Below are 15,663 nucleotides of genomic sequence, written 5' to 3'. Positions count from 1 at the left end.
ACAACTCCCCACAAGAAGGTATGCTGGGAGTTGCTGTGCCACTGTACCGGAGGACCCCGAGGGAAGGGGGGGGGGGCAGGATTGTGGACACGGGAGGGTGTGAGGGACCGCATTGCACCGTCAGGTCCTGGGGGTGGTGCGGCGCGGGGGACCCGGCTGCGGCAGCGGGAACTGGTGGGTACGGGGGACCCGGCTGCAGCAGCGGGAACTGGTGGGTACGGGGGACCCGGCTGCAGCAGCGGGTCCTGAGTGGGGGGGGGGGGGGAATAGTTAAATGACTGCCGCCCGCGAGGTCGCGGGCCGCGGTCATTAGCAGTGGGGGCCGCTCCATATGCAGCAGACTCCTGCTGCATATGGAGCGGCTCAGGAGGTGTTAATGCCGCTGTCAGGTGTGACAGCGGCATCTACCCTGTAAAATAGCCGGCACTAGCGATCGCTATGTGCCGGCTATTTAAATTTGGCGCCGCCGGGAGCGGAGAGGGCGCGGGCGGAGGAGGGGACACCAGGGGGCAGTGGGCGGCACACAGAGAACATGGCCGGCACTCAGGTAGCCGCCGGCCGTCTTCTCTGCACCATACTTTATGTTTAGCTGCGCTATTATGCAGTTTAACATAAAGTATTGATACCAAGAAATCCTGGTACCGAACCTTTTTTCTGCCCGAAATATCGATAGTAGTATCGATATTTCGGTGCATCGTGCATCACTAATCTGCTGCCCGGCTCCTTTATGTATCTGCTGCTCACCTGCCTTCTTTGGTACTGAACGGGCTAGAATATGTAATCATTTTTGGCCTTGTATATGAATTCTGGCCAACCTATGTGTATATATGTATGTATGTATATGTTACAGGAGCTGTGACCACATATACTATATACCTGTTCGAGGTATATAGTATATACTGATAGGAGGCATTCCCTGAGCTTTCTCTGCGGCCAGCGACCATTGGGACATTAGCATTTCATTACATAGTTGGCCTTGTATTTATGGGTTAATGTTTTTCTGTCCAGTGATCTATTATGTTTAATAAGATACCATTGTTTATTGTATACACTCTGTATCATCCTTCTTGTGATGTCACTTACTCTTGTTGGATATAAATATAGCTACTTCTCACTATAGTGACCGAGCATCTGATGAAGAGACCGCTCCGCTCTGGAAACCTGTAATGCTGAGCCTTTTATATACGGTTTTATTATTATAATAAAGTAGTTTTGTTATACCTCACCTGTTGGGAGTAGCTGCTCCTGTTATCCCTCACCTGTTGGGAGTAGCTGCGCCTGTTATACCTCACCTGTTGGGAGTAGCTGCGCCTGTTATACCTCACCTGTTGGGAGTAGCTGCTCCTGTTATCCCTCACCTGTTGGGAGTAGCTGCACCTGTTATATCTCACCTGTTGGGAGTAGCTGCGCCTGTTATACCGCACCTGTTGGGAGTAGCTGCGCCTGTTATCCCTCACCTGTTGGGAGTAGCTGCGCCTGTTATCCCTCACCTGTTGGGAGTAGCTGCGCCTGTTATCCCTCACCTGTTGGGAGTAGCTGCGCCTGTTATACCTCACCTGTTGGCAGTAGCTGCTCCTGTTATACCTCACCTGTTGGGAGTAGCTGCTCCTGTTATACCTCACCTGTTGGGAGTAGCTGCGCCTGTTATACCTCACCTGTTGGGAGTAGCTGCTCCTGTTATCCCTCACCTGTTGGGAGTAGCTGCACCTGTTATACCTCACCTGTTGGGAGTAGCTGCGCCTGTTATACCTCACCTGTTGGCAGTAGCTGCGCCTGTTATACCTCACCTGTTGGCAGTAGCTGCGCCTGTTATACCTCACCTGTTGGCAGTAGCTGCGCCTGTTATATCTTACCTGTTGGGAGTAGCTGCGCCTGTTATATCTCACCTGTTGGCAGTAGCTGCGCCTGTTATACCTCACCTGTTGGGAGTAGCTGCTCCTGTTATATCTCACCTGTTGGGAGCAGCTGCGCCTGTTATATCTCACCTGTTGGGAGCAGCTGCTCCTGCTATACCTCACCTGTTGGGAGTAGCTGCGCCTGTTATACCTCACCTGTTGGCAGTAGCTGCGCCTGTTATCCCTCACCTGTTGGGAGTAGCTGCGCCTGTTATACCTCACCTGTTGGGAGTAGCTGCGCCTGTTATACCTCACCTGTTGGCAGTAGCTGCGCCTGTTATACCTCACCTGTTGGGAGTAGCTGCTCCTGTTATCCCTCACCTGTTGGGAGTACCTGCTCCTGTTAAACCTCACCTGTTGGGAGTAGCTGCTCCTGTTATACCTCACCTGTTGGCAGCAGCTGCTCCTGTTATACCTCACCTGTTGGCAGTAGCTGCGCCTGTTATACCTCACCTGTTGGGAGCAGCTGCTCCTGTTATACCTCACCTGTTGGGAGTAACTGCTCCTGTTATACCTCACCTGTTATACCTCACCTGTTGGGAGTAACTGCTCCTGTTATACCTCACCTGTTATACCTCACCTGTTGGGAGTAGCTGCGCCTGTTATCCCTCACCTGTTATACCTCACCTGTTGGGAATAGCTGCTCCTGTTATACCTCACCTGTTGGGAATAGCTGCTCCTGTTATACCTCACCTGTTGGGAGTAGCTGCGCCTGTTATACCTCACCTGTTGGGAGTAGCTGCGCCTGTTATATCTCACCTGTTGGGAGTAGCTGCGCCTGTTATACCTCACCTGTTGGCAGTAGCTGCACCTGTTATACCTCACCTGTTGGCAGTAGCTGCACCTGTTATACCTCACCTGTTGGCAGTAGCTGCACCTGTTATACCTCACCTGTTGGCAGTAGCTGCACCTGTTATACCTCACCTGTTGGCAGTAGCTGCACCTGTTATACCTCACCTGTTGGCAGTAGCTGCACCTGTTATACCTCACCTGTTGGCAGTAGCTGCGCCTGTTATACCTCACCTGTTGGGAGTAGCTGCTCCTGTTATACCTCACCTGTTGGGAGTAGCTGCGCCTGTTATACGTCAACTGTTGGGAGTAGTTGCGCCTGTTATCCCTCACCTGTTGGGAGTAGTGTCACGGCCGCGGCGGCGGCCCGTGCTCCGAGCCGCCGCCGCGACCTCTCTCTGCCCCATGCAGCTGCCGGGGTCCTTGTGCAGGGACCCGGCGCTGCTACCTGTTCGGCCCCGTGGGGCGCCTTACCTCGCCCTGCTCCTGTCTCCGTCTGTGCCGGCAGGCATGCGCGTCTCCGCCTCCTAGGGCGCGTGCGCGCCGGCTGTCTCAGATTTAAAGGGCCAGTCCGCCCCTAATTGGAAGTTGCACTAATCACTCCCTATAAATTCCAGCCCTGCCCCACTACAGGTGTTGGAGCCTCTACATGCTTCCCATAGCGTTTGGCCCAGCTCCCTGTTGTTCCTGACCTTAGTCCTTGTTCCTGTCCGCAGTCCTTGTCCCTACTCCCTGCCCGCTGCCTTCCCATTGTTCCTGAGTCCTGTCCGCCACCTGCGATCACGCCTACAGACCTCTCCTGCCTACTGCTCCTGCCACGCCTCGCCTGCCGTCACTAGCAACCAAGCCAGGGGTAGCGACCTGGGGGTCGCCTGCCGCAGCAAGTCCATCCCGCCGGGCTCTGGTGAAAACCAGCGGCCCCTTAGACTCCGCTCCCTGGTGAGGTTAGTGCCATCGCTAGTGACGGTTCAGTGGATCCACTACTCCAGGCGTTACAGTAGGCTCCAACCATGGATCCCGGCGAGGTGCCTGATCTCCGTGACGTAGCCCGTGTGGTCGCTCAACAGGCTCAACAAATCCAGCAACAGTCGCAGCAGATCCAGCAACTGACTGCCGCCTTACAGCAGCATACTACAGCTCAGCGCACACCACCTCCTGCAGCCTCTTCGAGACTTCGACTGGCTCTGCCGAGTAAATATGGAGGCGATCCCAAGTTGTGCAGGGGATTCCTGACTCAGTGCACCATGCATATTGAACTCTTAAATAGTCAGTTTTCCACCGAGCGCTCTAAAGTGGCTTTCATCATCAGCATTTTGGAGGGTAGAGCTTTGGCCTGGGCCACGCCGCTGTGGGACCGAGATGATCCCGTTGCTGCCTATCTCCGAACCTTCCTGGCCGAGTTTCGCTCCGTCTTTGAGGAACCTGCCCGTGCCTCTTCAGCTGAGACTGCTCTCCTCAATCTCTCTCAAGGGAGCTCCTCTGTTGGTGACTACGCCATCCAGTTCCGCACCCTGGCAGCTAAATTAGACTGGAATGAGGCCGCTCTAATAGCCACCTTCAAGAAGGGCCTATCCAGTCGGGTGAAAGACGTGCTCTCCGCCCGCGACCTCCCTACATCTCTGAACGATCTAATCCTACTGGCTACCAGAGTCGACAACCGATTTTCCGAGAGAGAGGAGGTCCGGCAAGAACGGCGACTAAGCCTGCCCCGTCGCCATCACCGCCTAGCACCGGTTTTCCAGAATTCTGTTGCTCCAGTACCCCAGTCGACTCCTGAGGTTCCAATGCAAGTAGAACGAGTTCGCCTGACTCCTCAAGAGAGGGCTCGCCGACTAGAGCTGAATCTCTGTCTCTATTGTGGTGGCTCTGATCACTTTCGGCAGAGATGTCCCCAACGTCCTCAGTGTTTGGGAAACGCTCGCACCTAGGTCCGGTAGGAGAGGCCTCCCTAGGTGTGAATGCCACCTCTCCAAGATTGTCTATGCCAGTTTCCATCCAGACACCCTCAGGACAAATTCACCAGACTACTGCCTTCATCGACTCCGGGTCTGCGGACAGTTTCATTGCAGGTACCTTGGTCCAAAGATGGCGGCTACCCGTGATCCAGCTAGCCCAACCCCTGTCTATCTCCTCGGTCACGGGCGAGACTCTTGCTGAAGCTGTGCTCTACCAGACTGCACCTCTAGTCCTCCAGGTGGGCGCTTTACATCAGGAGAAGATCTCCTTCTACGTCTTGCGTCATTCCTCTTGCGACATCCTGCTGGGTCTACCTTGGCTGCAATTACATACCCCTAAGCTAGACTGGAGAACCGGGGAGATTCTCAGTTGGGGTCTGGACTGTCCTAACCAGTGTCTGAAGCTTCCTCAGCCCAAGAGCTCTGTGACGTCACCTGACTCCGTCAAGCCTCTACCCGGCCTACCGGCAGAATAACAAGACTTGGCTGACGTCTTTTCTGCCAAAGAGGCGGACTCTCTACCCCCTCACCGGACATATGATTGTCCCATAGACCTCCTTCCTGGAACTTCTCCTCCACGAGGTCGGGTGTACCCTCTCTCCATGCCCGAGACTGAGGCCATGTCTTCCTACATCCGGGAGAACCTACAGAAGGGTTTCATTCGCAAATCTACGTCCCCTACTGGCGCAGGATTCTTCTTTGTGCAGAAGAAGGATGGTTCTCTTCGCCCATGCATAGACTACAGGGGTCTAAATAAGGTGACAGTCAAGAACCGTTATCCTCTTCCACTTATTCCTGAACTATTCGACCGTCTCCGTGGAGCCAAGAACTTCTCTAAGCTGGACCTCAGGGGAGCGTACAATTTAATCCGTATTCGTGAAGGAGACGAATGGAAGACCGCTTTTAACACCAGAGATGGGCACTACGAATACCTGGTCATGCCATTCGGCATATGCAATGCCCCAGCGGTTTTCCAGGAATTTATTAACAACATCTTCCGAGATCTCCTCTATGTCTGCGTCATTGTCTATCTTGACGACATTTTGGTATTCTCCCCTGACCAGCAGACTCACGTGACACAAGTACGTCAGGTCCTACGAAGACTACGGGCCAATCATCTGTACGCCAAGCTAGAGAAGTGCCTTTTCCATCAGCACAGTCTTCCGTTTCTTGGGTATATCGTCTCCGACCAGGGTCTACAAATAGATCCGGCCAAGCTCTCAGCTGTTCTCCAGTGGCCACGTCCTGTGGGACTCAGAGCTATCCAACGCCTCCTAGGATTTGCCAACAACTATCGGCAGTTCATCCCACACATTTCTACCATGGTCGCACCCATCGTGGCTCTCACTAAGAAGAAGGCGGATCCCAGGCATTGGCCACCTGAGGCCGAGCAAGCCTTCACTAGCCTTAAGTCAGCCTTTGCTTCTGCTCCTGCGCTAGTTCGCCCGGATGCTACCAAGCCGTTTTCACTTGAGGTCGACGCATCTTCAGTAGGCGCTGGAGCCGTGCTCTCGCACAGGGACGCATCAGGCAAAACCCGAACCTGTGGGTTCTTCTCAAAAACTTTCTCCCCTGCCGAGAGGAACTATACTATTGGCGACCGAGAACTCTTGGCGATTAAGTTGGCACTGGAGGAGTGGCGTCATCTCCTAGAGGGGGCTAGGCATCCGGTAAATATCTACACGGACCATAAGAATCTTCTCTACCTCCAATCGGCCCAACGTCTCAATCCCCGGCAGGCCAGGTGGTCACTTTTCTTTTCACGTTTCAACTTCGTTATCCATTTCCGTCCGGCTGAGAAGAACGTGAAAGCCGATGCTCTCTCCCGAGCATCTGACGTCATGGGACAAGAGGACTCTCTTCTTGCCACATTATACCTCCCGATTGCCTAGTGCCAGTCGCCACATCCACTCTTCAAAGATTGCCTCCCGGGAAGACCTATGTGCGCCCTGCTCTTCGAAGACGGATCTTGAAATGGGGTCATTCCTCTATGGTGGCCGGGCATCCGGGAGTTCTAAAGACCGGGCAACTGATCTCCCGCCAGTACTGGTGGCCTAGCCTACTCCAAAATGTCAAGGACTTTGTGGCTTCCTGTACCATCTGCGCCAGAAACAAGTCCTCCCATCAAAAACCTGCCGGCCTACTTCAGCCTTTGCCAGTTCCAGACCGCCCCTGGTGCCATATAGGCATGGACTTTGTCACAGACTTGCCTCCATCTGCGGGTAACACTGTCATTTGGGTTGTTACTGACCGCTTCTCCAAGATGTCCCACTTCGTGGCTCTTCCTGGACTACCATCAGCTCCTCGCCTGGCCTAGCTGTTCTGTGCTCTCTGCTCTCAACTCCAAGTGAAGCTGGACTTCTCATCGGCCTATCATCCCCAGACCAATGGGCAAGTGGAAAGGGTCAATCAGGTCCTTGGCAATTATCTTTCACACTTCGTCTCCGCTCGCCAGGACAACTGGTCCAGTCTGCTTCCATGGGCGGAGTTCTCCTACAACCATCTGGACTCGAGTTCCACAGGCAAGTCACCCTTCTATGTGGTCTATGGGCATCACCCTCGTCCTCCTCTGCCTCTCTCTTCATTCTCTGAGGTCCCAGCCGTGGAGGAATTGTTATCTGACCTGCAGTCGATCTGGGAACAGACTTGACAATCTTTGCTCAAGGCTTCTGACCGCATGAAGGACCAGGCGGATAAGAGAAGAAGACCTGCCACGAATTTTCTCCCAGGTGACAAAGTCTGGCTCTCGGCCAAATATGACCGACTACAAGTTGGGTCCTCGATTCCTCAGTCCTTTCTCGGTGCTAAAACGCATCAACCCTGTCACCTACAAACTCCGCCTACCCCCTACTATGCGGATTTCGAACGCCTTCCATGTTTCCCTCTTAAAGCCAGTGGTCCTCAACCGGTTCTCTGATAAGTCTTCGTTCACTGCTCCACAAGCCGTCTCTGACGACGTCTACATTGTTAAAGACATTCTGGCCATGAAAACTGTCAGAGGGAGACGGTTCTTCTTAGTGGACTGGAGAGGATTTGGTCCTGAGGAGAGGTCCTGGGAACCCGAGGCTAACATCCTGGACCAAGATCTCATCAAGAGGTTCCTGCAGGCAAGAAAGAGGGGGAGGCCAAAGGGGGGGGGGTACTGTCACGGCCGCGGCGGCGTCCCGTGCTCCAGGCCGCCACCGCGACCTCTATCTGCCCCAAGCAGCCGCCGGGGTCCTTGTGCAGGGTCCTTGTGCGCTGCTACCTGTTCGGCCCCGGGGGGCGCCTTACCTCGCCCCGCTCCTGTCTCCGTCTGTGCCGGCCGGCGCGCGCGTCCCCGCCTCCTAGGGCGCACGCGCGCCGGCTGTCTCAAATTTAAACTGCCCCTAATTGGAAGTTGCACTAATCACTCCCTATAAATTCCAGCCCTGCCCCACTACAGGTGTTGGAGCCTCTACATGCTTCCCATAGCGTTTGGCCCAGCTCCCTGTTGTTCCTGACCTTAGTCCTTGTTCCTTGTTCCTGTCCGCAGTCCTTGTCCCTAGTCCCTGCCCGCTGCCTTCCCTTTGTTCCTGAGTCCTGTCCGCCACCTGCGATCTCGTCTACAGACCTCTCCTGCCTACTGCTCCTGCCACGCCTCGCCTGCCGTCACTAGCAACCAAGCCAGGGGTAGCGACCTGGGGGTCGCCTGCCGCAGCAAGTCCATCCCGCCGGGCTCTGGTGAAAACCAGCGGCCCCTTAGACTCCGCTCCCTGGTGAGGTTAGTGCTATCGCTAGTGACGGTCCAGTGGATCCACTACTCCAGGCGTTACAAGTAGCTGCGCCTGTTATACCTCACCTGTTGGGAGTAGCTGCGCCTGTTATACCTCACCTGTTGGAAGTAGCTGCTCCTGTTATACCTCACCTGTTGGAAGTAGCTGCGCATGTTATACCTCACCTGTTGGCAGTAGCTGCGCCTGTTATACCTCACCTGTTGGGAGTAGCTACGCCTGTTATACCTCACATGTTGGGAGTAGCTGCGCCTGTTATACCTCACCTGTTGGCAGTAGCTGCGCCTGTTATACCTCACATGTTGGGAGTAGCTGCTCCTGTTATCCCTCACCTGTTGGGAGTAGCTGCACCTGTTATACCTCACCAGTTGTGAGTAGCTGCTCCTGTTATCCCTCACCTATTGGGAGTAGCTGCACCTGTTATACCTCACCTGTTGGGAGTAGCTGCACCTGTTATACCTCACCTGTTGGGAGTAGCTGCTCCTGTTATCCCTCACCTGTTGGGAGTAGCTGCGCCTGTTATACCTCACCTGTTGGCAGTAGCTGCTCCTGTTATACCTCACCTGTTGGGAGTAGCTGCACCTGTTATACCTCACCTGCTGTGAGTAGCTGCTCCTGTTATCCCTCACCTGTTGGGAGTAGCTGCACCTGTTATACCTCACCTGTTGGCAGTAGCTGCACCTGTTATACCTCACCTGTTGGGAGTAGCTGCTCCTGTTATACCTCACCTGTTGGGAGTAGCTGCACCTGTTATAGCTCACCTGTTGGCAGTAGTTGCGCCTCTTATCGCGCACCTGTTGGGAGTAGCTGCACCTGTTATACCTCACCTGTTGGCAGTTGCTGCTCCTGTTATACCTCACCTGTTGGCAGTAGCTGCTCCTGTTATCCCTCACCTGTTGGCAGTAGCTGCGCCTGTTATCCCTCACCTGTTGGCAGTAGCTGCACCTGTTATATCTCACCTGTTGGGGGTACCTGCGCCTGTTATCCCTCACCTGTTGGGAGTAGCTGCTCCTGTTATACCTCACCTGTTGGCAGTAGCTGCACCTGTTATACCTCACCTGTTGGGAGTAGCTGCGCCTGTTATACCTCACCTGTTGGCAGTAGCTGCGCCTGTTATACCTCACCTGTTGGGAGTAGTTGCTCCTGTTATATCTCACCTGTTGGCAGTAGTTGCGCCTCTTATCGCGCACCTGTTGGGAGTAGCTGCACCTGTTATACCTCACCTGTTGGGAGTAGTTGCTCCTGTTATACCTCACCTGTTGGGAGTAGTTGCGCCTCTTATCGCGCACCTGTTGGCAGTAGCTGTGCCTGTTATACCTCACCTGTTGGCAGTAGCTGCACCTGTTATACCTCACCTGTTGGCAGTAGCTGCACCTGTTATACCTCACCTGTTGGCAGTAGCTGCACCTGTTATACCTCACCTGTTGGGAGTAGCTGCTCCTGTTATACCTCACCTGTTGGGAGTAGCTGCACCTGTTATAGCTCACCTGTTGGCAGTAGTTGCGCCTCTTATCGCGCACCTGTTGGGAGTAGCTGCACCTGTTATACCTCACCTGTTGGCAGTTGCTGCTCCTGTTATACCTCACCTGTTGGCAGTAGCTGCTCCTGTTATCCCTCACCTGTTGGCAGTAGCTGCGCCTGTTATCCCTCACCTGTTGGCAGTAGCTGCACCTGTTATATCTCACCTGTTGGGGGTACCTGCGCCTGTTATCCCTCACCTGTTGGGAGTAGCTGCGCCTGTTATACCTCACCTGTTGGGAGTAGCTGCACCTGTTATACCTCACCTGTTGGGAGTAGCTGCGCCTGTTATACCTCACCTGTTGGCAGTAGCTGCGCCTGTTATACCTCACCTGTTGGGAGTAGTTGCTCCTGTTATATCTCACCTGTTGGCAGTAGTTGCGCCTCTTATCGCGCACCTGTTGGGAGTAGCTGCACCTGTTATACCTCACCTGTTGGGAGTAGTTGCTCCTGTTATACCTCACCTGTTGGGAGTAGTTGCGCCTCTTATCGCGCACCTGTTGGCAGTAGCTGTGCCTGTTATACCTGCTGTGTGTGGGAGAGGAGGAGGCCATCTTGTTACGGGCCTGGCGGGGGGTTTGCAGGAATGCCACACACTGGTTCCCTTCTTGAGGATACGCATGGAGAGTTGGGCCTCCATCTTGTACCTCAGCCAGGTGAGAGGAGACCCAGTTTTACTCAGTTCCTAGATTCTATCCATCCCATTGTATCTGGTGCTGCACATGGAGCGCTGTCTTAGTTCTCTTTTACTGACTGTGTAATGAGGGGGGGTCCTCACTGCTGTGGTTTGGGTATATAGAAATCATGTCCGGGGAAGGCAGGAGCGGAGAGGGAGAGAAGAAAGGAGCGGAGAGGGAGAGAAGGCGGGAGCGGAGAGGGAGAGAAGGCGGGAGCGGAGAGGGAGAGAAGGCGGGAGCGGAGAGGGAGAGAAGAAAGGAGCGGAGAGGGAGAGAAGGCGGGAGCGGAGAGGGAGAGAAGAAAGGAGCGGAGAGGGAGAGAAGGCGGGAGCGGAGAGGGAGAGAAGGCGGGAGCGGAGAGGGAGAGAAGAAAGGAGCGGAGAGGGAGAGAAGGCGGGAGCGGAGAGGGAGAGAAGAAAGGAGCGGAGAGGGAGAGAAGGCGGGAGCGGAGACGGAGCGAAGGCGGGAGCGGAGAGGGAGAGAAGGCGGGAGCGGAGAGGGAGAGAAGGCAGGAGAAAGCGAGGAGAAAGAGGGGGGAGAGGAGACGCAGAGGGAAGGAAGAAGAGAAGACAGAGGGGAGAGAGGAGACACGGAGGGGAGGAAGAAGAGGAGACAGAGGGGAGAGAGGAGACACGGAGGGGAGGCAGGAGGGGAGTGAGGAGACATCGAAGAGACAGAGGGAAGTGGCAGTGGCTGAGCTGTCTCTACAGATATACAGCGGGTTCTGACACCCCTGGGATCCTGTGTTGCCCCCGGCAGGGGTATTAGTGGTATTAGTCATTCCAGTCATGTATTGGAGTCTGTCAGACTGGAGGGAGAGACACTGGGCACAGCTGCAGCACAGGAGCACTGGGTCTTGTACATCTCCAGATACAGCGGTCTGTCAGGTCAGGTGATAGTGAGGACTTACCGCGCTCGGGGTCTTGTCTCCGCCTTTCTGACTGTTGATGCTGCCGATCTCCGTCTGAGACCCAGAATTAGAGATTCCTTCAAAGTATCTTCTGAAAGGGAAGAAAGAGAAGCCTGAGACACTTTATACCCAGGCTACAGGGTCATGGTATATATATATACCCAGGCTACAGGGTCATGGTATATATATATATATATATATATATATATATATATATATATATATATATATATATACCCAGGCTACAGGGTCATGGTATATATATATATACCCAGGCTACAGGGTCATGGTATATATATATATATATATATATATATATATATATATATATATACCCAGGCTACAGGGTCATGGTATATATATATATACCCAGGCTACAGGGTCATGGTATATATATATATACCCAGGCTACAGGGTCATGGTATATATATATACCCAGGCTACAGGGTCATGGTATATATATATACCCAGGCTACAGGGTCATGGTATATATATATATACCCAGGCTTCAGGGTCATGGTATATATATATACCCAGGCTACAGGGTCATGGTATATATATATACCCAGGCTACAGGGTCATGGTATATATATATACCCAGGCTACAGGGTCATGGTATATATATATATATATATATATATATATACCCAGGCTACAGGGTCATGGTATATATATATACCCAGGCTACAGGGTCATGGTATATATATATACCCAGGCTACAGGGTCATGGTATATATATATACCCAGGCTACAGGGTCATGGTATATATATATACCCAGGCTACAGGGTCATGGTATATATATATACCCAGGCTACAGGGTCATGGTATATATATATATACCCAGGCTACAGGGTCATGGTATATATATATATACCCAGGCTACAGGGTCATGGTATATATATATATACCCAGGCTACAGGGTCATGGTATATATATATATACCCAGGCTACAGGGTCATGGTATATATATATATACCCAGGCTACAGGGTCATGGTATATATATATATATACCCAGGCTACAGGGTCATGGTATATATATATATACCCAGGCTACAGGGTCATGGTATATATATATACCCAGGCTACAGGTTCATGGTGTATATATATATATCCAGGCTACAGGGTCATGGTATATATACCCAGGCTACAGGGTCATGCTATATATATACCCAGGCTACAGGGTCATGGTATATATATATATATATATATATATATATATATATATATATATATATATACCCAGGCTACAGGGTCATGGTATATATATACCCAGGCTACAGGGTCATGGTATATATATACCCAGGCTACAGGGTCATGGTATATATATACCCAGGCTACAGGGTCATGGTATATATATATACCCAGGCTACAGGTTCATGGTGTATATATATACCCAGGCTACAGGGTCATGGTATATATACCCAGGCTACAGGGTCATGGTATATATATACCCAGGCTACAGGGTCATGGTATATATATATACCCAGGCTACAGGGTCATGGTATATATATATACCCAGGCTACAGGGTCATGGTATATATATATACCCAGGCTACAGGTTCATGGTGTATATATATACCCAGGCTACAGGGTCATGGTATATACCCAGGCTACAGGGTCATGCTATATATATACCCAGGCTACAGGGTCATGGTATATATATATATATATATATATATACCCAGGCTACAGGGTCATGGTATATATATATACCCAGGCTACAGGTTCATGGTGTATATATATACCCAGGCTACAGGGTCATGGTATATATACCCAGGCTACAGGGTCATGGTATATATATATATATATATATATATATATACCCAGGCTACAGGGTCATGGTGTATATATTAGGGATGCACGATGCACCGAAATATCGATACTACTATCGATATTTCGGGCAAAAAAACAATTCAATACCAGGATTTCCTGGTATCAATACTTCATGTTACGCTGCATAATAGTGCAGTGCATAAAGTACAGTGCAGAGAACACGGCCGGCGGCTATCTGAGCGCCGGCTGTGTTCTTTGTATGCCTCTCCCTGCCCCCTGCGGTCACCTCCGCTGCGCGGCTCTCCCTCAGCTCCCAGCGGCGCCATTTTCAAATAGCCGGCAATTGTGTAGATGCGGCTGTCACACTGACAGCGGCATCTAACCACTCCGTATGCAGCAGGGGTGGCTACTGTGTGTAGCAGACCCCCGCTGTCTCTCTGATAATAAAGTCCGGCTCGGCCAGACTCTGTTATCAGGGAAATGATTTATGAAGCGGAGCCGGAGCTGCATGAGGTCTGGGGGCTGGGGAGAGAAGACTGAGAGCGGGAGGTCCCGGAGAGGAGGATGGAGGAGGCGGCTGGGGAGAGAAGACTGAGAGCAGGAGGTCCCGGAGAGGAGGACGGAGGAGGCGGGTGAGGAGAAAAGACTGAGAGCGGGAGGTCCCGGAGAGGAGGACGGAGGAGGCGGGTGGGGAGAGAAGACTGAGAGCAGGAGGTCCCGGAGAGGAGGACGGAGGAGGCGGGTGGGGAGAGAAGACTGAGAGCAGGAGGTCCCGGAGAGGAGGACGGAGGAGGCGGCTGGGGAGAGAAGACTGAGAGCAGGAGGTCCCGGAGAGGAGGACGGAGGAGGCGGCTGGGGAGAGAAGACTGAGAGCGGGAGGTCCCGGAGAGGAGGACGGAGGAGGCGGCTGGGGAGAGAAGACTGAGAGCGGGAGGTCCCGGAGAGGAGGACGGAGGAGGCGGCTGGGGAGAGAAGACTGAGAGCGGGAGGTCCCGGAGTGGAGGACGGAGGAGGCGGCTGGGGAGAGAAGACTGAGAGCGGGAGGTCCCGGAGAGGAGGACGGAGGAGGCGGCTGGGGAGAGAAGACTGAGAGCGGGAGGTCCCGGAGAGGAGGACGGAGGAGGCGGCTGGGGAGAGAAGACTGAGAGCGGGAGGTCCCGGAGAGGAGGACGGAGGAGGCGGCTGGGGAGAGAAGACTGAGAGCGGGAGGTCCCGGAGAGGAGGACGGAGGAGGCGGCTGGGGAGAGAAGACTGAGAGCAGGAGGTCCCGGAGAGGAGGACGGAGGAGGCGGCTGGGGAGAAAAGACTGAGAGCGGGAGGTCCCGGAGAGGAGGACGGAGGAGGCGGCTGGGGAGAGAAGACTGAGAGCGGGAGGTCCCGGAGAGGAGGACGGAGGAGGCGGCTGGGGAGGGAAGACTGAGAGCGGGAGGTCCCGGAGAGGAGGACGGAGGAGGCGGCTGGGGAGAGAAGACTGAGAGCGGGAGGTCCCGGAGAGGAGGACGGAGGAGGCGGCTGGGGAGAGAAGACTGAGAGCGGGAGGTCCCGGAGAGGAGGCGGCTGGGGAGAGAAGACTGAGAGCAGGATGTAGCAGAGCTGTCTTTGTGATAGCTGATGCAGCAGAGCTGTCTTAGTGATATTGGATGTAGCAGAGCTGTCTTAGTGATATTGGATGTAGCAGAGCTGTCTTAGTGATATCGGATGTAGCAGAGCTGTCTTAGTGATATCGGATGTAGCAGAGCTGTCTTAGTGATATTGGATGTAGCAGAGCTGTCTTAGTGATATTGGATGTAGCAGAGCTGTCTTAGTGATATTGGATGTAGCAGAGCTGTCTTAGTGATATCGGATGTAGCAGAGCTGTCTTAGTGATATCGGATGTAGCAGAGCTGTCTTTGTGATAGCTGATGTAGCAGAGCTGTCTTAGTGATAGCTGATGTAGCAGAGCTGTCTTAGACAGATATCACTAACTTTATTTTTAACACAATAAAATAAAAATAGTCCAAAAATTGGTATCACTGTAATAGTGCAGGGGTATTATATTTCTACCACTGTATTTTGTTTTGTTTTTTTATACTTTACTAAGTATCGAATTGGTATTGAGTATCGAAATAAAAAAGTTAGTATCGGTATCTAACTAAAAATTCTGGTATCGTGACATCACTAGTATATATATACCCAGGCCACAGGGTCATGGTATATATATACCCAGGCTACAGGGTCATGGTATATATATACCCAGGCTACAGGGTCATGGTATATATATACCCAGGCTACAGGGTCATGGTATATATATACCCAGGCTACAGGGTCATGGTATATATACCCAGGCTACAGGGTCATGGTATATATATACCCAGGCTACAGGGTCATGGTATATATACCCAGGCTACAGGGT

General features: G+C 52.8%; 1 protein-coding gene across 2 annotated transcripts in view; it reads right to left on the bottom strand.

The window, feature by feature from the left end:
- LOC138774108 (phosphofurin acidic cluster sorting protein 2-like) overlaps window positions 1-15,663 on the bottom strand; it is a 234,028-nt gene that overhangs the window by 84,757 nt on the left and 133,608 nt on the right. For both annotated transcript variants that reach the window (XM_069954692.1, XM_069954693.1), the window contains exon 11: window positions 11,497-11,587. In XM_069954692.1, the coding sequence (XP_069810793.1) occupies window positions 11,497-11,587 (91 nt within the window). The remainder of the gene's footprint in view (window positions 1-11,496; window positions 11,588-15,663) is intronic.

Source organism: Dendropsophus ebraccatus, chromosome 15 (assembly GCF_027789765.1).
Source record: "Dendropsophus ebraccatus isolate aDenEbr1 chromosome 15, aDenEbr1.pat, whole genome shotgun sequence".
Taxonomy (NCBI): domain Eukaryota; kingdom Metazoa; phylum Chordata; class Amphibia; order Anura; family Hylidae; genus Dendropsophus; species Dendropsophus ebraccatus.
Note: the sequence above shows the minus strand (reverse complement) of the source record. Positions and strands in the feature narration are given on the sequence as shown.